This window comes from Hyperolius riggenbachi, chromosome 4 (genome assembly GCF_040937935.1).
Source record: "Hyperolius riggenbachi isolate aHypRig1 chromosome 4, aHypRig1.pri, whole genome shotgun sequence".
NCBI classification, from domain to species: domain Eukaryota; kingdom Metazoa; phylum Chordata; class Amphibia; order Anura; family Hyperoliidae; genus Hyperolius; species Hyperolius riggenbachi.
In genome coordinates, this window is record NC_090649.1 from 44,591,574 (window position 1) to 44,614,058 (window position 22,485).

The 22,485-nt window shown below is 45.9% G+C and overlaps 1 protein-coding gene across 1 annotated transcript in view; it reads right to left on the minus strand.

Moving 5' to 3' along the window:
- The window catches only part of LOC137571192 (cytochrome P450 2K4-like), a 45,929-nt gene that overhangs the window by 17,071 nt on the left and 6,373 nt on the right, over positions 1–22,485 (minus strand). The window contains exons 3-6 of the mRNA XM_068280016.1: positions 18,626–18,788; positions 9,127–9,276; positions 4,724–4,884; positions 26–202 (exon numbers count right to left, since the gene is read on the minus strand). Of these exons, the coding sequence (XP_068136117.1) occupies positions 26–202; positions 4,724–4,884; positions 9,127–9,276; positions 18,626–18,788 (651 nt within the window). The remainder of the gene's footprint in view (positions 1–25; positions 203–4,723; positions 4,885–9,126; positions 9,277–18,625; positions 18,789–22,485) is intronic.

Below are 22,485 nucleotides of genomic sequence, written 5' to 3' on the forward strand. Positions count from 1 at the left end.
CCAGATCACCAGATATGAGCCTCACCTCTTGCTGCTTCACCAGGAAGGCATCAATGAGATTCCTCTGATCGTTCACATCCAGATCGTTCTTCTGCTTAGTGAATGTTGCTGTTATGAAATCCAGCATTTTTCTCATATTTTTGAAAACTTTGTGATGAGCGCCTGGAAGGAATTCTACGACAGTTGGAAACATGTTGTATAGCTATAAAGAAAGAAAATGTAAAGATATTGTGGTGATAGTTCAGTTCAAAGTCATTATGCTCTTCTATGCAAAATTGAAGTTAAAGCAGGATTAACTCAGTAGGGACTGCAGGCTCCGGCCCCTTTAAAGGATACACATATACATAGTGTGAATGCGCAGAGCACTCCCAGCCAGGGAGAGTCAGTGCTCACTGACCCTCCTGACCCGGAAGTAGCTCTGGGGAACCAATACACCATAACCGAGGGGGATGGAGGAGAACGGGGGACGCGGTGGGCATAAGGAGAGCCTTATACACATGCCTGTTTCCTCCATTTTTAAATTTTGAAATTGGCTAAGGTATCCTTTAAAGAGAAACCGTGACCAAGAATTGAACTCCATCCCAATTAGTAGGGGATACCCCCTTTCCCATGAGAAATCTTTTCCTTTTCACAAACGGGTCATCAGGCAGCTCTGTATGGCCGATATTGTGGTGAAACCCCTCCCACAGGAAACTGTGAGGACCATGGTCCTGGCAGTTTCCTGTCTATAAACCTTTTTGCATTGTGGGAAATAGCTGTTTACAGCTGTTTCCAACTGCCAAAAAAACAAGTAGAAGCTACTTCCACTGACATCACCTGCCTGCCAGCAGTAAAAATGTCACCATGTGATAAATGTCAGGATTTAAATCAATTAGAGGAAAACTTTTACAATGGGCAAACACTGACTAAATCATTTATACATAATTATTGTGAAAATGAAGCACTTTTTTATTACATTATTTTCACTGGTGTTCCTCTTTAAGGATGAGAACCTTCTTTCAGTTTGCCATTCTAACTACTATGGTACTGAGTCAGTTAAACTCTAACATTAATATTCCGTAAATACAGGATCTTCTCAAAAAATTAGCATATTGTGATAAAGTTCATTATTTTCTGTAATGTACTGATAAACATTAGACTTTCATATATTTTAGATTCAAATACACACAACTGAAGTAGTTCAAGCCTTTTATTATTTTAATATTGATGATTTTGGCATACAGCTCATAAAAACCCAAATTTCCTATCTCAAAAAATTAGCATATTTCATCCGACCAATAAAAGAAAAGTGTTTTTAAAACAAAAAAGGTCAACCTTCAAATACTTATGTTCAGTTATGCACTCAATACTTGGTCGGGAATCCTTTGGCAGAAATGACTGCTTCAATGCGGCGTGGCATGGAGGCAATCAGCCTGTGGCACTGCTCATGTGTTATGGAGGCCCAGGATGCTTCGATAGCGGCCTTAAGCTCATCCAGAGTGTTGGGTCTTGCGTCTCTCAACTTTCTCTTCAAAATATCCCACAGATTCACTATGGGGTTCAGGTCAGGAGACTTGGCAGGCCAATTGAGCACAGTAATACCATGGTCAGTAAACCATTTACCAGTGGTTTTGGCACTGTGAGCAGGTGCCAGGTTGTGCTGAAAAATGAAATCTTCATCTCCATAAAGCTTTTCAGCAGATGGAAGCATGAACCCACTTTTGAACCAGAAACAGCGGCAGAAGCACCTGACCTGGGCTACAGAGAAGCAGCACTGGACTGTTGCTCAGTAGTACAAAGTACTTTTTTCGGATGAAAGCAACTTTTACATGTCATTCAGAAATCAAGGTGCCAGAGTCTGGAGGAAGACTGGGGAGAGAGAAATGCCAAAATGCCTGAAGTCCAGTGTCAAGTACCCACAGTCAGTGATGGTCTGGGGTGCCATGTCAGCTGCTGGTGTGGGTCCACTGTGTTTTATCAAGGGCAGGGTCAATGCAGCTAGCTATCAGGAGATTTTGGAGCACTTCATGCTTCCATCTGATGAAAAGCTTTATGGAGATGAAGATTTCATTTTTCAGCACGACCTGGCACCTGCTCACAGTGCCAAAACCACTGGTAAATGGTTTACTGATCATGGTATTACTGTGCTCAATTGGCCTGCCAACTCTCCTGACCTGAACCCCATAGAGAATCTGTGGGATATTGTGAAGAGAAAGTTGAGAGTTGCAAGACCCAACACTGTGGATGAGCTTAAGGCCGCTATCAAAGCATCCTGGGCCTCCATAACACCCGAGCAGTGCCACAGGCTGATTGCCTCCATGCCACGCCGCATTGAAGCAGTCATTTCTGCAAAAGGATTCCCGACCAAGTATTGAGCGCATAGCTGAACATAATTATTTGAAGGTTGACTTTTTTTGTTTTAAAAACACTTTTCTTTTATTGGTCGGATGAAATATGCTAATTTTTTGAGATAGGAAATTTGGGTTTTCGTGAGCTGTATGCCAAAATCATCAATATTAAAACAATAAAAGGCTTGAACTACTTCAGTTGTGTGTGTTTGAATCTAAAATATATGAAAGTCTAATGTTTATCAGTACATTACAGAAAATAATGAACTTTATCACAATATGCTAATTTTTTGAGAAGATCTTGTACATGTTTTCCTACCCATAGTCATCATATTTGCTGTTGTGTAGAAGGAATTTTGTCCATTTACAAATTACAAGTTACCAAAGCACAGTTTATCTGCTCTGAAAGCTGCAATTTAACTTTATTAAATAGCTGGTGCATTTATGTATTATAATGTATCCAGCGAGAGTGTGCCTTCTCCTCTGTACACTTTCTCCTTGTATTTATCTGCAGCACTGCTAGCGATGTTTAGTAATAGTGGCTGATAAGCAAACAAACAAGATAATATAATAACTTCCTCAACTTGTGATGTTGATCCAGGGATTTTATCTGATTGCCATCTGGAGTCGGGAAGGAATTTTTCCCTTTAGGGGCTAATTGGACCATGCCTTGTAATGGTTTTTTCACCTTCCTCTGGATCAACAGGGATATGTGAGGGAGCAGGCTGGTGTTGTACTTTATATTGGTTGAACTCGATGGACGTATGTCTTTTTTCAACCAAAATAACTATGTAACTATGTAACTATGTAACTTTGTGTAACGATTGGTGTCAGCACACAGAGAGAATCTGATTATTGATGATCTGCAGAATCATCAATAACACAGATGTATACTTGATTATGGATGATCTGCAGAATCACCAATAAAACAAGTATGTCTAACCTCTGGACACCTAATAAGTAAAAGTGCTTGATGAACTGAAGGCTATCTCCCGAGAAGCGGGAGATATAAGCAGCTCGGCCAAGAACCACCTGAGGGGCAGGTGGCCGTGGGAAGTGCAGAAACTATCTCCTTGATAGTGAGGACCTGGCAACCAGGGATAATAATAATCAGCTGGTAGACTGTACTGCAGCCAGAGGACTCCAGAGCAAGAGGGCACTGGCTGCTAACAGGCCGGACTCTCTGAGGAGCGGGAGTCCTGGTTGCAGCTGACACCTGGTGGACTGGTAGCAGCTGACACCTGCTAGTACAGATAGACTGAGCACTCAGGGAGAGTGACAGCCTGGGAAGTCGGGCAGGCCAGGTCGGCAACACACGAGCAGATGAGGTACAGAGACTGATTCGGTAACCGGGTACAGGCAGGGTCTGGCAACAGGTAAGGCAGATATGCAGAGGTACCGAATCAGAAAGCAAGAGAAAGGTCGACAGAGCAAATAGTCATAACATATAAATATAACAAAGTCCTAGCCTGGGGTGTGAGGTCCTTGGTCTCGACACCCGGGAACTAGTCTAGAGTATAATACAGCAATGACACAGTATCCCTAAGTTTGGGTGTGAGGTCCTTGGTCACAACACCCTGGAACTGGTCTAAAGTATAACACAGCAATGACACAGTATCCCTAAGCTTGGGTGTTAGGTCCTTGGTCACAACACCCTGGAACTGGTCTAAAGTATAACACAGCAATGACACAGTATCCCTAAGCTTGGGTGTGAGGTCCTTGGTCACAACACCCTGGAACTGGTCTAAAGTATAACACAGCAATGACACAGTATCCCTAAGCTTGGGTGTGAGATCCTTGGTCACAACACCCTGGAACTGGTCTAATATATAACACAAGCGTAATCTGGCTAAGTGTGAATTCCCAGGTCCTCCTGGTTCTAACACACTGTGGAATCTGACTGGTCTGAGTGCTCACACGTAAGTATTCGCAACGGCAGACAACCAGCAACTGACAGGCAAGATGTATATATAGTGCAGCGCTCCTCAGTGCCGCCCAGCACCACTCAGCCAATCGCCCACTGCGCTGGGATCAGCTGATCGTCCTGATCAGCTGATCCCTCTCCTACTGGCATAAATGTCCTGCCTCCTCGCGCGTGTAGCTCTCCATCTGTGTGCACTACTAGGCTCAGACAAACCAGACGCATGCTGCTGTGTGGAAACCGCCAGTCTGAACGCGGAGACAGCCGCCCCGCTGCCAGACCACGCGGCGGTGTCTCTGCAATCCATTACACTTTGGCATCAGTGCTAAGCTTCCCATGGTAGAAGAAAGTGTTGTGTTTAACTGTTTGAATGCAGTCCTGCTACCAGTGCTTTTTTCTGGTACTACCTTTTATGCTGTAAAGAATATTTTAAAGCAAAGAAGAAATGCTGAGTTTCATAGCACTTTAAACTTACCTGTACCATACCAGCACCAAAGTTAGTCGTGTTTTCATTCAGTAGATCCATCAGTTTCACTATAGTAGGATCATCATAACTGAATCGGTGACCCAACACGATGGAAATTATTATATTAGCCACGGAAGTATTAATAAGGTTGAGAGTAACAAATGGCTTTTCTTGAAAGAAAACAGATACAAATAAATTAAAGAGGAACTGTAGTGAAAATAACTTTTTTTTTCCACAATATTTATTAATAAATTATTTAGCCAGTATTTAACCATTGTAAAAAAAACTTTCCTCTCCCTGATTTGCATTCTGGAATGTATTACAGGTGGCGACATCTTTAGTCATGTCCGGTGCATCTCTGCAGAATGTTTATTTCTGAGAATTCCAAAGCCACTGAAAAACATGCTTGTTCTTCCAGAATGCTCTGGGAGGAAAAATCCACTTAGCTAAACAGCTTAGGCTAAGCATCACGGGTAAGGACGGGCTACACCAATAAGCAGCAATTTATAAATATAGGACGTGTTTCTGATGCTGAAACCAGGAAAATTATTATAATTGCCTTAAAAATGCACTGCATTCTACTATATGTTACCACAGTGCCTTTTCTATGGTCAGGGTCGGCGCTACCATAGAGGCAAAGGGGGCAATTGCCCCAGGGCCCCAGAGCCTCTAGGGGCCCCCAGTGGCTACAAGAGGAAAAAAAATTGCATTTTTTCCTATTTTCCCATTTATTTATTTTTAGGTTTAGAGAGTGGGATTTTTTTTTAATTATGTGGGGTCCCCCCTCCTGAAACTGTTTAACCCCTTGTCCCCCATGCAGGCTGGGGTAGTCAGAATTTGGAGCTCCGACCGATTGGGGCTTGAAACCCTGACTATACCAGCTGCAAAAAAGGTCCCTTAATGCTGATTTTTGTTCCAGGGTATCTGTTGGGGGGGGGGGGCAGGTTTATTTTGCCCTGGGGCCTCATTGTTGCTTAAACCGGCCCTGTCTATGGTATACCAATATTACACCGGGATATACAGTGATTGTGTATGTATTGATTACATAAAAGGCAGAGGTGCACATACAGCAACTACAGCCACAATGACTGTCTTGGGGCCCAGAGACTGGGTTCCAGTGTATCTCAAAGCTGTTGTCTGCCTTCACCAGGGGATGGGGGAGCTGGCATATGGGATGTGTGCAGTGTAGGCATCGATTAAATCGGTAAATATTCACAACTGCATAGACCAAGATGAGTGGACATTTATTACTGGTGGTATTCTCTGTAACGTTGTATAGAAAATAATCACTGGAGTCTGAGGATGCCTGTATATCTCTGAATTGAGATTGTGGTGAGCATATGATGTCTCCCACAATGCACCACTGCTGAATATGAAAATCATCTATTGTTGTCCCTGTGAGCTAAACACACTACAAGGTCTTTTTGGAAAATTCTTTTTATGACTTACACCCACTATTCTCCTTAAAGGGGTTCTGTGGGGGTTCCTGAGGAGAAAAACTGCCACTTACCTTGGGCTTCTATCAGCCCCCTGCAGTGGTAATGTCCCACGCCGTCCTGCTCCCATCTGCCGTTCCCCGTAGCCGGCACCGGGCTATTATTCGGCTGTCACACAGACGAATAATGCGCGTTGCCGTGACTCCGCTCGCGTCATCTGAGGCTTACTGCGCAGGCGCAGTACAATGGAGCCTTGTACTGCGCTTGCGCAGTAAGCTTCCGATGACGCAGGCGGAAGCGAGCGGGTGCGCGGCCACTGTAACGCAGCCGCAGTTGGATCCCATGCCGCTTAGACCGGGGCCGGCGGCGGAGAACAGCAGATGGGAGGAGGACGGCGTGGGACATTACCGCTGCACGGGGCTGATAGAAGCCCAAGGTAAGGGTCTGTTTTTCTTCTCAGAAACCCAAAACAGAACCCCTTTAACATATGTAGCAATTTTGGGATCCCTACCATGTATGGGGACTTTGCTATTCACTGCCAAAGTCGGCATGAAATTATGTGAAAATTACGCAAAATTTTAGGCCAAATAACGAAACCCTATGAAATCCATTGAATTTACAACTCGTATTTACGCATAAGCATAAGTGCAAAAATGTACAAGACATTTTGCGTAATTGTAGATTAGCTGATTAGGATCATCACTGGATGTGTCAGCTTGTTCATTGTACAGAGCCACAATGATCCAACATGCATACAGGCTGTTTCTGATTGGTAGATTTGTATTAGTGCATGGCATGGAGTAATGTGGCTCTAGGGCAGTGGTTCCCAAACTTTTTGAAGTCGCGACACATCACACCAAACGCTCCGATCTTCGAGACACATCACATATGTATAATAGAAAAATACTAAGGCTCAACACACACCATACAATCTTGGTTGTTCAATCTTACCACTTTCATGTAGTACAAGAGCTTAACCAATCAATCATTCAAGGTATTTTCAATCTGTTGGCCATTATATTACATAGATTTGGTAAATCTGTACAACCAAGATTGTATGGTGTGTGTTGAGCTTAATAATAACAACCATGAAATGGATAGAAATACACTTAAAGGATACCCGAACTGAAATGTGACGTAATGAGATAGACATGTGTATGTACAGTGCCTAGTACACAAATAACTATGCTGTGTTCCTTTTTTTCCTTTCTCTGCCTGAAAGAGTTAAATAGAAGGTACGCAAGTGGCTGACTCAGTCCTGACTCAGACAGGAAATGACTACTTTGACCCTTACTGATAAGAAATTCCAACTATACAACACTTTCCTAGCAGAAAATGGCTTCTGAGAGCAAGAAAGAGGTAAAAAAAGGGGAATTTCTTATCAGTGAGGGTCACACTGTAGTCACTTCCTGTCTGAGTCAGGACTAAGTCAGCCACTTACATACCTGATATTTAACTCTTTCAGGCAGAGAAAGAAAAAAAGGAACACAGCATAGTTATTTGTGTGCTAGGCACTGTACATACACACGTCTATCTCATTATGTCACAATTCAGTTCGGGTATCCTTTAAAAATTAAGTCCAGAACATTTTAGGAATATTAATAAAAATCTGTGGGACAGTTAGGCCCTGTGTTGAAATGATTGCACTGCACCAACATTTTGTATTGTACGTTTTAGCAGTGGTGCAACTCCCCATCCCAACCCCAACCCCCCCCCTCCCCCCGCAGAAAAAAAAGAAGAAAAAACAACCTCAGACTCAGTATAAGTAGTTAGTTAGCCAAGTATCAAGTATAGGTGCCCCCAGTAAAGGAAGTCAGGTGAAGGTACCCTCAGTATAGGTAGCCAGGCATAGGTGCCCTCAGTATAGGAAGTCAGGTGAAGGTACCCTCAGTATAAGTAGCCAAGCATAGGTGCCCTCAGTATAGGAAGTCAGGTGTAGGTGCCCTCAGTATAGGAAGTCAGGTGAAGGTACCCTCAGTATAGGTAGCCAGGCATAGGTGCCCTCAGTATAGGTAGCCAAGCATAGGTGCCCTCAGTATAGGAAGTCAGGTGAAGGTACCCTCAGTATAGGTAGCCAGGCATAGGTGCCCTCAGTATAAGTAGCCAAGTATAGGTACCCCAGTATAGGAAGTCAGGTGAAGGTGCCCTCAGTATAGGTAGCCAGGCATAGGTGCCCTCAGTATAGGAAGTCAGGTGAAGGTACCCTCAATATAGGTAGCCAGGCATAGGTGCCCTCAGTATAAGTAGCCAAGCAAAGGTGCCCCCAGTATAGGAAGTCAGGTGAAGGTACCCTCAGTATAGGTAGCCAGGCATAGGTGCCCTCAGTATAAGTAGCCAAGCATAGGTGCCCCCAGTATAGGAAGTCAGGTGAAGGTACCCTCAGTATAGGTAGCCAAGCATAGGTGCCCCCAGTATAGGAAGTCAGGTGAAGGTACCCTCAGTATAGGTAGCCAGGCATAGGTGCCCTCAGTATAAGTAGCCAAGCATAGGTGCCCCCAGTATAGGAAGTCAGGTGTAGGTGCCCTCAGTATAGGTAGCCAGGCATAGGTGCCCTCAGTATAGGTAGCCAGGCATAGGTGCCCTCAGTATAGGAAGTCAGGTGTAGGTGCCCTCAGTATAGGTAGCCAGGTATAGGTGCCCTCAGTATAAATAGCCAAGCATAGGTGCCCCCAGTATAGGAAGTCAGGTGTAGGTGCCCTCAGTATAGGTAGCCAGGCATAGGTGCCCTCAGTATAGGAAGTCAGGTGTAGGTGTCCTCAGTATAGGTAGCCAGGCATAAGTGCCCCCAGTATAGGAAGTCAGGTGTAGGTGCCCTCAGTATAGGTAGCCAGGCATAGGTGCCCCCAGTATAGGAAGTCAGGTGTAGGTGCCCTCAGTATAGGTAGCCAGGCATAGGTGCCCCCAGTATAGGAAGTCAGGTGTAGGTGCCCTCAGTATAGGTATACTTCAAGACTTACTAATTGAACCAACACTCACCTCCATAAGATTTGATTGCCTGCACCAAAAATTCAGTTTCTACATTGATCTTGTCCTCTGTGGCTTTCTTCCCCATCCCGTAATCTCGCATAGTGGAAATAGTGAATCGTCTCATGGCCTTCCAGCTCTCACCATTAGAAAAGACAAGCCCTACATAGGAGAAATGCAATATGATACTGGTGATCTAGCGCAAGCACAGTGACCCCTGATGCCACCTGACACCTCGGCCAGCGGTTGGCCCGGAAAGTTGATTAGGCCGACCACTGGTATTGTTCTCCCCACATTCACCCTAGCCACCATGTGAAGTCACTTGTGCCCCGCTGCACAGGCCTACACCCCTCCCCCACATAGCATCAGAACTTGTCACTAGCCAACAGGCTAGCAATGCATCTGTACTGCCTTGGTTCTGCAATGTCCCAATCCTTGTTGGTCAACATAGCTCAAACAAGTGTACGAGGCTTAAGCGCATGCAAACAGCATAAAGAAGCAAAGTGGTGGTGACAAAATCGGTTTTGTGCCTAGATGTGCTTGAAATTCATAATGCCTGTTTTTTTACTTTTTTGTTTTTGCCTTCTGCTTATGCGGCAGCTGCTGGGCAAGTCTGTGGGTATGTGAGACATCATTAAAAGTAATGGATGCCAACCATGAATGGTTGAATGAAACCATTTATTTCCGGGGGGTCGGGTGTCTGTAGTCAGAGGAAGTAGGGGGGAACACCCCAACTCTGATAATGTGACAACAGTAGCTGGATGGTGTTCTGGTTAAGGGCACTGCTTTAGACATAGAGGATCAGGATTTAAAGAGAAACTCCGACCAAGAATTGAACTTTATCCCAATCAGTAGCTGATACCCCCTTTTACATGAGAAATCTATTCCTTTTCACAAACAGACCATCAGGGGGCGCTGTATGACTGAAATTGTGGTGAAACCCCTCCCACAAGAAGCTCTGAGGATCGTGGTACTTCTGGCAGTTTCCTGTCTGTGAACCTTGTTGCATTGTGGGAAATAGCTGTTTACAGCTGTTTCCAACTGCCAAAAAAGCATGCAGCAGCTACATCACCTGCCAACTAGTGTTGGGCGAACAGTGTTCGCCACTGTTCGGGTTCTGCAGAACATCACCCTGTTCGGGTGATGTTCGAGTTCGGCCGAACACCTGACGGTGCTCGGCCAAACCGTTCGGCCACATGGCCGAACTAAGAGCGCATGGCCGAACGTTCCCCGAACGTTCGGCTAGCGCTGTGATTGGCCGAACGGGTCACGTGGTTCGGGCCCGAACGCGCTCTGATTGGCCGAACGGTCACGTGGTTCGGGTAAATAAATACCCGAACCACGTCATATCTCCGCCATTTCTCTGTGGGTTTAGCTTTGGGTAGGCAGGCAGGGTAGTTCGCTCTCCAGCCACGCTAGCCAGGGTCCCCCCCAGTCATTGTGTGTCGCTGCTGGGAACAGTAGTACACCGCTCGCTCAGCCACACTATATATATAGCATTGTTTACTGCCACTGTGTACCTCGCTCAGCCATGCTATATATAGCATTGTGTTTTCTGACACTCTGTGTACACGGCTTAGCCTGGCTATATAGCATTGTGTGTACTGCCACTGTGCACCTCGCTCAGCCACGCTATATATAGCATTGTGTTTACTGCCACTCTGTGTACACCGCTCAGCCAGACTATATACCATTGTTTACTGACACTCTGTGTACACCGCTCAGCCAGACTATATACCATTGTTTACTGACACTCTGTGTACACCGCTCAGCCAGACTATATACCATTGTTTACTGACACTCTGTGTACACCGCTCAGCCAGACTATATACCATTGTTTACTGACACTCTGTGTACACCGCTCAGCCAGACTATATACCATTGTTTACTGACACTCTGTGTACACCGCTCAGCCAGACTATATACCATTGTTTACTGACACTCTGTGTACACCGCTCAGCCAGACTATATACCATTGTTTACTGACACTCTGTGTACACCGCTCAGCCAGATTATATAGCATTGTTTACTGACACTCTGTGTACACCGCTCAGCCAGACTATATTGCATTGTTTACTGACACTCTGTGTACACCGCTCAGCCAGACTATATACCATTGTTTACTGACACTCTGTGTACACCGCTCAGCCAGACTATATACCATTGTTTACTGACACTCTGTGTACACCGCTCAGCCAGACTATATACCATTGTTTACTGACACTCTGTGTACACTGCTCAGCCAGACTATATACCATTGTTTACTGCCACTCTGATTCTGCTGGGAACAGTAGTACACCGCTCGCTCAGCCAGACTATATGGCATTGTGTTTACTGCCACTCTGTGTACACCGCTCAGCCACACTATATAGCATTGCGTACTCTGCCAGTCAGTGTGTATATTGCTGGGATCAGTAATACTCCACTCACCGTCAACCACTATATGAGCTCAACATGAGTTCCCCAGAGACCTCCGCTGTGAGCAGCACTCCCAACAACAGCAACAGCCAACGCCCCACGCAAGCTATAACATCCACCCCAGCAGCCAGTGGTCAGCAGCAGCCCTCCCCGGAGGAGAACGTTGTGTCCATCGGTCCGTCGCCAGAGCGATTAATGAGGGCTGCCATTGAGGAGATGATGGGGCCTGATGTGGAGGAGGAGGTCTGGCTCAGGCCAGCATCCCAAGTTAATGTTGAGGACGATGAGGGGTCTGTGTCTGGGGATGTTGGGGTGGCAGAGGTGGTGGGTGGGTCAGACTCAGGAGAAGAGTTGTATGATGAGGATGATGATCGGGACCATCTGTATGTGCCTCAGAGTCCGACCCCGGAAAACATGTTGTATCGTGTGTTTAGGTACTAAAATCTGCGTTCCCTCCCAGTAGTGTTGGGCGAACAGTGTTTGCCACTGTTCGGGTTCTGCAGAACATCACCCTGTTCGGGGTGACTATATAGCAGACTATATAGCATTGTGTTTAATGCCACTCTGTGTACACGGCTCAGCCACACTATATAGCATTGTGTTTACTTCCACTCTGTGTCTGCTGGGAACAGTAGTACACCGCTCACCCGCCACTGTATAGCATTGTGCTCTGTGTCGCTGCTGACAATAGTGGTACACCGCTCACCCACCACTGTATAGCATTTCTGTACTGCCACTGTACTGCTGCCAGTCAGCGTGTACTTTAAGGATAAGTGAAATGAGGAAGAAATCCGGTGAAAGAGGGAGGGGCAAGGGAAGAGGTGTTTCCCCTGACGGTTCACGTACAGGCCACAGGGGAGCACCCAAGAAAACCCACTCAATACCGCCCATGTTGTCCAGGACAACAACCCTCACAGATCCAAAAGAACAGGACCAGATAATTACTTGGATGACCTCTCAAGCGTCCAGCAGTGGGTTAAGCAGCACCAGCACATCACGCACGAGGTCCGAGTCCTCAGCCAGTTACAAGGAGCCAGTGGGCACAAAGCTGACACAACCGGCAGCGACACCACGCACACAACTGCCAGATAACCAGACAACGTTGGAGTGAGCTGCGCAGAGGTTGTTCTGGGGAGCTCTACTCCACGGCGGCGGCCCCCCACAATGACATATGACGAGTTTGAGGAGATGGAAGAGGAGGGTATGGACAATGTGGACATAGACCCAGATTTTGTTTGTGAACGAGAACATCGCCGTCGTAGCAGCAGCACAGATGAGTCTGTTGAGGAACCCACTGCTGCACGAGTTCGCCTTGTGCCACAAGGTAGGCGGCGCGCAATTTCAGGCACCGCAAGCATGGAAGTTCAAGTGAGAGGCAAAAGAGGCGCAAACAGAAATCGCCAGCAAGGCAGGTGCTCCAAAGTCTGGGCTTTCTTTGAAGACTGCACTGAGGATGTTACCATGGCGATTTGCAAGGTGTGCAAGACCCGCCTGAGCAGGGGGAAAAGTATTAACAACCTCTCCACCACCAGCATGAGCCGCCACATTCTATCCAAACATCCCACTCTGTGGGCAAACGCGGCAGGACAGGGTACCACCAGCAACACTGCCTCCCTTGGGTTCACCAGACTCACCACCAGACCCGCCTCAGCAGCAGCAGTAGCCCAGCCATTGCGTGGTTCACAACATTCACAAACATCAGACGATGCTGACACTGTCACTTTCCGGACTAGTGCTCTTGAGGTCTCCCAGTGTTCATCAAACACAACAACCAACAGCCCTTCGGTGTGCAGCCCTACGGTTGAGTTGTCTGTCTCTGAGATGTTTGAGCGCAAGAGGAAATTGCCAGCAAATGACCCCCGGGCCGTGGCAGTAACAGCCAGCCAGCATAGCCAAGGTTCTGGCCTGCGAAATGCTGCCATATCGAGTGGTGGAGACAAACAGCTTCAAGGGCATGATGTCAGTGGCCATCCCACGTTACGTGGTTCCCAGCCGCTACCACTTTGCGCGCTCTGCAGTGCCTGAGTTGCATGAGCACGTGGTCAGCTAAATAACCCGAAGCTTGAAGAATGCCGTTGCCTGCAAGGTTCACCTCACCACTGACACCTGGACGAGTGCGTTCGGCCAGGGTCGATACATCTCCCTTACCGCGCACTGGGTGAACCTTGTGGAGCCTGGCAGCGATTCCTCACCTGCTACGGCGCGGGTGTTGCCCACGCCGCAAACAGCTGCACCGCCATCCCTCCCACTGGATAACAACAGCAGCACCTACCTCTCTGACTCCTTCTCCTCCAACGCATCTCAAAGCTGTACCTCATCCGGAAACGCTAACCCAGCACCAGCAGCAGTAGGATCGTGGAAGCAGTGCAGCACAGCTGTTGGCATGCATCAGCAAGCGTTGCTGAAGCTGATCTGCCTTGGGGATAAGCAGCACACAGGGGAGGAAATTTGGAGGGGAATAAAGGAACAGACGGATTTGTGGCTGGCACCGCTGGACCTGAAACCGGGCATGAAGCTAGACACCTGGCACGAACTGGCAATGTACGCAATAGAGGTGCTGGCTTGCCCGGCAGCCAGCGTTATGTCGGAACGCTGTTTCAGTGCTGCCAGAGGCATCGTCACAGATCGGCGTATCCGCCTCTCCACAGAAAATGCAGACCGTCTGACTCAAATTAAAATGAATCAATCCTGGATTGGAAACAACTACGCAACACTCCAGGACCCCAACCAAGTAACATGACCAATGAACATCTGGGATGGTTTAGCGTTTCCGGTCCCTGTTTATTGAACCTCTCATCTGTATTACATTTATGACTGCATGGCGGCAAAAAGCATTGCTGCTATATCCGCACGCTTTTTGTCCTCATGCAAGGCCTGGGTTGTTGTGTCTCAAAAAGCATGGCCTTCTTCTCCTCCTGCGCCTGCTCCTGTTCCATCACGTGTGCTGCTGCTGCTGGGTTAGCGTTGCCGCCCGGTCCCTGTTTATTGAACCTCTTATCTTTATTACATTTATGACTGCATGCATGGCGGTAAAAAGCATGCTATCCGCACGCTTTTTGTCCTCATGCAAGGCCTGGGTTGTTGTGTCTCACAAAGCGTGGCCTTCTCCTCCTGCGCCTCCTCCTGTTCCATCACGTGTGCTGCTGCTGCTGCTGCTGGGTTAGCGTTGCCGGTCCCTGTTTATGGAACCTCTTATCTTTATTACATTTATGACTGCATGGCGGTACAAAGCATGCTATCCGCACGCTTTTTGTCCTCATGCAAGGCCTGGGTTGTTGTGTCTCACAAAGCGTGACCTTCTCCTCCTGCGCCTCCTACTGTTCCATCACGTGTGCTGCTGTTGCTGGGTTAGCGTTGCCGGTCCCTGTTTATGGAACCTCTTATCTTTATTACATTTATGACTGCATGGCGGTACAAAGCATGCTATCCGCACGCTTCTTGTCCTCATGCAAGGCCTGGGTTGTTGTGTCTCACAAAGCGTGGCCTTCTCCTCCTGCGCCTCCTCCTGTTCCATCACGTCTGCTGCTGCTGGGTTAGCGTTGCCGCGTGGTCCCTGTTTATTGAACCACTTATCTTTATTACATTTATGACTGCATGGCGGTACAAAGCATGCTATCCGCACGCTTCTTGTCCTCATGCAAGGCCTGGGTTGTTGTGTCTCACAAAGCGTGGCCTTCTCCTCCTGCGCCTCCTCCTGTTCCATCACGTCTGCTGCTGCTGGGTTAGCGTTGCCGCGTGGTCCCTGTTTATTGAACCACTTATCTTTATTACATTTATGACTGCATGCCGACAAAAAGCATGTTACCTGTGCAAAGAAAACAGACATTTCCCGCATTTAAAAGACAGTTTTCCCTTTGAAACTTTAAAATCGATTTTCTCAAAAACTATAAGCTCTTTTTGCTAAATTTTTTTTCCCTCTTGTACACACTCCCAAGGTGCACATACCCTGTAAATTTGGGGTATGTAGCATGTAAGGAGGCTTTACAAAGCACAAAAGTTCGGGTCCCCATTGACTTCCATTATGTTCGGAGTTCGGGTCGAACACCCGAACATCGCGGCCATGTTCGGCCTGTTCGGCCCGAACCCGAACATCTAGATGTTCGCCCAACACTACTGCCAACAGTAAAAATGTCCCCATGTGATACATGTCAGAATGTAAATCAGGGAGAGGAAAGATCTTACAATGGGCAAACACTGACTGAATCATTTATTCATAATTATTGTAAAAATTAAGCACTTTTTTATTACGATATTTTTACTGGAGTTCCTCTTTAAATCCTGCTTGGGGACAGTTTTTATTCAGTAAGAAGTTCTTGGGTGGCCCCACTAAGCATGGCCTTGTTGGCTGCAATTCTCAAGCCCTCTGAGACTGACAGTAGCTAGATAGAAAAATAACCAAATGTATAAATATAACAGAATGTTTAGCCAACTAACACTTATTATGCAGATATCAATTATTTCCAAGTGGCTTAGCTGGAGATTTGTACTGTGGGGCCAGAGTCGGAGCTTTCATAGGGGCAAACTGCAATCCAGGTGGTATTGACGCATGGCACTCACCCCCGAGTGCCAAAACTAGGCACCGCTATAGCAGTAATGCTACAGTGGGCAGGGCGTGCAAGGGTAAATCAGGGTGTCCGGAATTACTTCTCTCTCCGAGTTGCTATGACTCAGAAGGGGAATAGTACTCAATGCCACCGGAGATTTGATCCTCTCATCCTGTGTACTAATACATACGCACAAACTGGGCTATTGTGTAGCGTTTTTAATGGCCCCCAGGTCAGAAATCACAGAGGTTACAACACCTTTACTGACAGCAGGGAATTAAAGTGTAACTGTCGGGCATAAAATAAAAAAATCAATTCTTTACTTTTAACTGATAAAGAAGTAGTAAGGATGCTAACATGGCAATCCAAAAGTTAAAATCATTATTACTTTTCTTGTTAATAAATCATCATTCCCCGGTTTACCTGACTCTTATTTGGTACACACAACATTTTGTACACAAAAAGGAAGTTGTTGAACATGCTGGGTTGTCCTTTTTTTTCGCTTCTCTACGTTCTCCTTTCTCCTGTTCACAGCTGTCTAAGAAGTACGGCCCCGTGGTGACGATACACATGGGACTCACAAAGGTTGTCTTCCTGTGTGGATATGACACTATAAAAGATGCGCTTCTCAACCACGGTGATGAATTTGCCAACAGACCGAAGCTGCCAATATTTTCCAAATCAACCAAGGACAACGGTAACCACTTTATTTAAAGAGTAACTTTTGGGCATAAAATCAAAAATCAATTCTTTATTTTTATCTGGTAAACAAGTAATAAGGATGCTAACCAGTCGATTCAAAAGTTAAAATCACCATTACTTTTCTTGTTGATTAAATATCATTTCCCAGTTTACATGACTCTTATTTGGTACACAGAACATTTGGTACACAAAAGAGAAGTTGCAGGGCATGGTGGGTTGTCTTTTTTTTGCTTCTCTACTTCCCCTCAGACTTAATGCAGCCTGATTGGCTGAAGCCTCTTTCCCTCCTGTTTTCCCCTCCCACACCTCTGTTCCTCTCTGATTGGCCAATATTTCTCATGCTGAGACAATGCACTTTCTATAGTGGAGGGTGGGCAATGCATACACAATCAGGCAGAGGAGAGTAAGGAAGGAAACAACATCAGGATTGGCTTCAAAATAGCCACAGAAATAAAATGGGAAGGATTTTCTCTTTTTTTTTATATTGTAGAAAATCACTAAAATCAAAACGTGGACAGTGCAATACATATGTTATGTAAGTAGAGCAAGTATTTATCTACTTATATATATGTGTTGTTTTTTTTCCTGAGATAGTATGGCTGAAAGCTTCTCTTTAAAGTGTAAAGTTCCTAACATTAATTTTACCCAGATTGAACCTAAAACCATTTTTAATTGGTGGCACCAAGTAAGTGCATTGCCCAACACTGGAGGGCTCACTGCAGCGTATACACATCTCGAGAAAGGGACTTTCCTTTGAGAAAAGAGAATGTTTTGGACACAAATGAAAACTGGTTTGAAACAATCAGGCTGTAGTATCCATTCTAAATAGAAGAGAGAACTTCAAAACCATATATCATCAACATGCAATGCTATTCTATCACCTGTATCCAGACATGTTTAACCTCCCTGGCGGTAAGCCCGAGCTGAGCTCGGGCTATGCCGCGCAGGGGGAGATCTCAGCCCCTGGTGGAGCGATTTTCTTGCTGTAAAGTGCTGTGCGCGCAGCCAGCACTTTGCTAGCCGCGCGCACAGCTTGATCGCCGCCGCTCTGCGGCGATCGGCCGCACGTAGCGGCTGAAGAGTGCCCCCCCCGACAGAGCCCTGCGCTGCCCGGATCAATAAGTTCCGGGCAGCGCTATGGGCTGGATCGGGTGTGCCTGACGTCAGGACGTCGGCTGACGTCCATGACGTCATCCCGATCGTCGCCATGGCGACAGGAGAAGCCAAACAGGGGAACGCGTTATATACGCGTTCCCCTGTTTGCTATAGATGCCGGCGACGATCGCACTAGAGGGACACATGCGCCCTCTAGTGGTGTTTCATGTAGCTACCACTCTGGTAGCTTTACATGAAACGTGTACGAGCATTGCCCCTGGAAAAAAAAGTTACGTACAAAAAAATGATTCAACTATTGCAAAACATAGCAGGAACATAACAGGAACATATATCATACATAAACCTACTGCTTCTCTTCTCATTTCCACATGCATTGCAAATTCAAGCTACCTGTTGCACTCACCCTCCCTTCCTGCACCTCACTGCCCACCTAGCCTGAAAGCATATTATAGGCTGTAGAGGGGAGTGGCTTCAGCTGAAAGAGCAATCATCTTCTTCCCTTCATGCCCAAGATAATAAAAGGGGAGTGTTTTATGCTGATTGGGCAAGTATGAGCAGACAACTGTCAGTTTCAACTAATCTGTGATCTAATGGTGTAGGTAAGTTACTTTTTTATTTTACTGAGCTTTTTTAATTATTACAAGATTATTAGGATAAACGTTTTGCTTTAGGTCCACTTTATGCATTGAAAAGTTATGTTCTGCATCTAATGGAAGAGGTAAAACAGTTACCATGGTCTTTCGTTGTTTTATAAAATATTGGCAGCCTCGGTCTATTGATGAACTCGTCCCCGCGGTTCACAAAAGCTTCTTTCACGCTGTCATAATCACAGAGGAAAACCACCTTTTGCAGACCCATGTGGACGGTTATTATTGAGCCGTACTGTTTAGACATCTGTAAAAGCAAGAAATAAGCAAAAAAGAATGCATATAAAAAAAATATGTAAATGTCTTCGAAGTACTATTAAAAACAATTTTTTTTTTTTTTTTTTATTTTTTTTTTAAAGGGACTCCGAGCAGTGCAGAAACTATGGAAAGATGCATATCATTTTAAAGCTCTCTGTCTCCTCTTTCCAATGATATATAAACCTCTCCCCTGTGCCTTTTAGTTTTCGCTATTTCCGCGATTGAAATTGCCGCGGCCGCAAATTCAATTGCGAAAATAGAGAAAACTAAAAGGCGTACGGTGACGATTTAGGTGTCGCCAGAAAGAGGAGAAAGAGAACTTTAAAATGATATCCATCTTTCCATAGTTACATTGTATTACACAGGACGACACTTTCCCCAGTGTCAGCAGCTCCATTCAGCAAAATGGAGCTGCTGACTTTAGGAAAAAGTCGTCCTGAGTAATACAATGTAACTATGGAAAGATGGGTATCATTTTAACCTTCCTGGCGGTAAGCCCGAGCTGAGCTCGGGCTATGCCGCCGGAAGGCACCGCTCAGGCCCCGCTGGGCCGATTTGCATAATTTTTTTTTCCTGCACGCAGCTAGCACTTTGCTAGCTGCGTGCAGTGCCCGATCGCCGCCGCTACCCGCCGATCCGCCGCTATCCGTCGCGCCGCAGCCCCCCCCCCCCAGACCCCGTGCGCTGCCTGGCCAATCAGTGCCAGGCAGCTCTATGGGGTGGATCGGAATCCCCTATGACGTCACGACGTCGTTGACGTCATCCCGCCCCGTCGCCATGGCGACGGGGAAGCCCTCCAGGAGATCCCGTTCTTTGAAAAAAGATTTGCTGCCCCCTGGCGATTTTTTAGCAAACCGCCAGGAGGGTTAAAGCTATCTTTCTCCTCTTTCTGGTGACACCTAAATCGTCACCGTACGCCTTTTAGTTTTCTCTATCTTGGCGATTGAAATCTTGGCCGCGGCAATTTCAATCGCGAAAATAGTGAAAACTAAAAGGCGTAGGGCGGCGGTTTATATATCCTTGGAAAGAGGAGAAAGAAAGAGAGCTTTAAAATGATATGCATCTTTCCATAGTTCCTGCACTGCTCGGAGTCCCTTTAATAAATAAGATAAACATTTTCATCAAACATTGATGAGTTCAATAACAGTTAAAAAAAATAGAAAATTGTAGGTGTGCTATTCCAAATACATCACAGTAGAAGAGAAGATAAATACCTATGCTGGGTGCTGGTGCTGGGTTTCAATAATTAGCAATCCAAAAAGTCAAACAAGAATAATCCATAAGTACCAAAAAAGAAAAACAGTACATTGGGTAAGTGGTTAGCACCCTCACTGTGTTGCACTAAAACACTGGTCTGTATCCTTGGACAGTACATATGTTAAAGGAGAACAGTAGTGAGAGGTATATGGAGGCTGCCATATTTGTTTCCTTTTAAGCAATACCAGTTGCCTGGCAGCCCTGCTGATCTATTTGGCTGAAGTAGTATCTGAATCACACCAGAAACAAGCATGCAGCTAATCTTGTCATATTTGTCAAAATTGTCAGAAAAACCTGATCTGCTGCATGCTTGTTCAGGGTCTAAGGCTAAAAGTATTAGAGGTAGAGGATCAGCAGGACAGCCAGGCAACTGGTATTGCTTAAATGGAAATACATACGGCAGCCTCCATAGCCCTCTCACTACAGTTCTCCTTTAAGTTTTCCAGGTTTTACCCATCTGAGAATATGCTTGAAGAAATCCCTTCTGAAGAAGTCCCTCCCAAAAGGTTTGCTTTGTGAAACATTTTTTTTTTACTTTTTTTTTTACAATATCTTGTTTTCCTCCCAGGAAGTTTTGAATTGGGATGACACAATGTACAGGCTATCTTTAAAAAAAAATTATAAGAGAAAACTTACGGTCTGGTAAACCTACATGCATAATTTTCTGTCTTACAGTGGCTTAGAACCCACATTATACTAGTAAAATCATTCTTCAGTTACAGCTGTGAAAGCATATGTTGTTTTTCCATCTTACTACAAAGTGGCACTCATTGCTCTCAAGTTTTTTTGTTTACCTTCTCATGTTGGGTCTGTAGTCACTGTTAACACTAAAACATATCAGTCCATTTACTGGCTTCCCCCAAGTTACTGGCTTCAGTATAGGTTTGTCCTTAAAGGGATACTGTAGGGGGGTCGGGGGGAAATGAGTTGAACTTACCCGGGGCTTCTAATGGTCCCCCGCAGACATCCTGTGCCAGTGCAGCCACTCACCGATGGTCCGGCCCCCGCCTCCTGTTCACTTCTGTAATTTCAGACTTTAAAGTCTGAAAACCACTGCGCCTGCGTTGCCGTGTCCTCGATCCCGCTGAGGTCACCAGGAGCATACTGTGCAGGCACAGACCATACTGGGCCTGCGCAGTACGCTCCTGGTGACATCAGTGGTGACTCACCACATTGGTGAGTGGCTGCACGGGCACAGGATGTCTGCGGGGGACCATTAGAAGCCCCGGGTAAGTTCAACCCATTTCCCCCAACCCCCCTACAGTATCCCTTTAAAGTGAACCTGAGCAGGCAGAATATAATTATTTAAAATAAACACATAATATACTGTACCTGCAAATTAATATTACATACTTACCTCGTTGTCAGTTCTTCTTGGAAACTAACCATTTTCTTGTAACAATTTCTTTTAGTTCTGACAAGATTTTGTCAAAACTGAAATACATAAGTTGCTGTCAGTTATAACTGAAAGGGCAACTGATGTGCAAAGTAATGTCCATATTTCTCTACAGCTCAAGTGGGCAATATTACAGTTTAACAGTGTGCTGACCAGGAAGCTGTTATGGGGTCATTACCATTTTTAAAATGGAGGACTGAGAATTCAGTTGATCCCAGTGAACCAACAGGACATTGGAGATTAGAAAAATACTGATGAGTAGAGTACACGGGAGGTAAGTATGACGTGTGTGTGTTTATTTTGACTTTTAATTTTCTGTTCAGGTTTGGTTTAAAATAAAAACTGAAATGATTTACAAAAAAGGAAAAGATTTTAACTTACCTGGGGCTTCTGACAGCCCCTTGCAGCCGCCCTGTGCCCGTGCCATCATGGAACGATCCTCCGGTCCCCGTCACAGCTAAGTTTTGTTACTGCTGACTTGCAAGTCGATGGCCACTGCGCCTGTGTGACCCTAGCCGAGCATGTCCTCGTTTGCGCTCCTGTCGCTGGGAGCCTCCTGCCCTGGTGCAGTACGAGAAAACCTCGTACTGCACATGCACAGGACAATCCCGGTGATGAGATCGCAAACAAGGATGCACGCAGTCAGGGCTGCGCAGGCACGGTTGCCATCGACTTGCAAGTCAGTGGTGATGAAACTTAGCTGCGGCGGGGACCGGAGGATCGTTCCATGATGGTGCGGGCACAGGGCGGCTGCAAGGGGCTGGGGGAAGTTAAAATCTTTTCTTTTTTTTTAAAACCATTTCAGTTTTCCTTTAATGAGACTCTGTAACAAAAATGTCATCCTTTTTTCTACTATCCTACAAGTTCCTAAACCTATTCTAATGTGCTCTGGCTTACTGCAGCACTTTCTACTGTGACTGTCTCTGTAATAAATCAACTTATCTTTCCCCTGTCGGATTTGTCGCCCTGTGTCTGGAAGGTTGCCAACTCTTCAGTGTAGTTGATCTGTTATGCATGCCCCCCCCCCTCCACG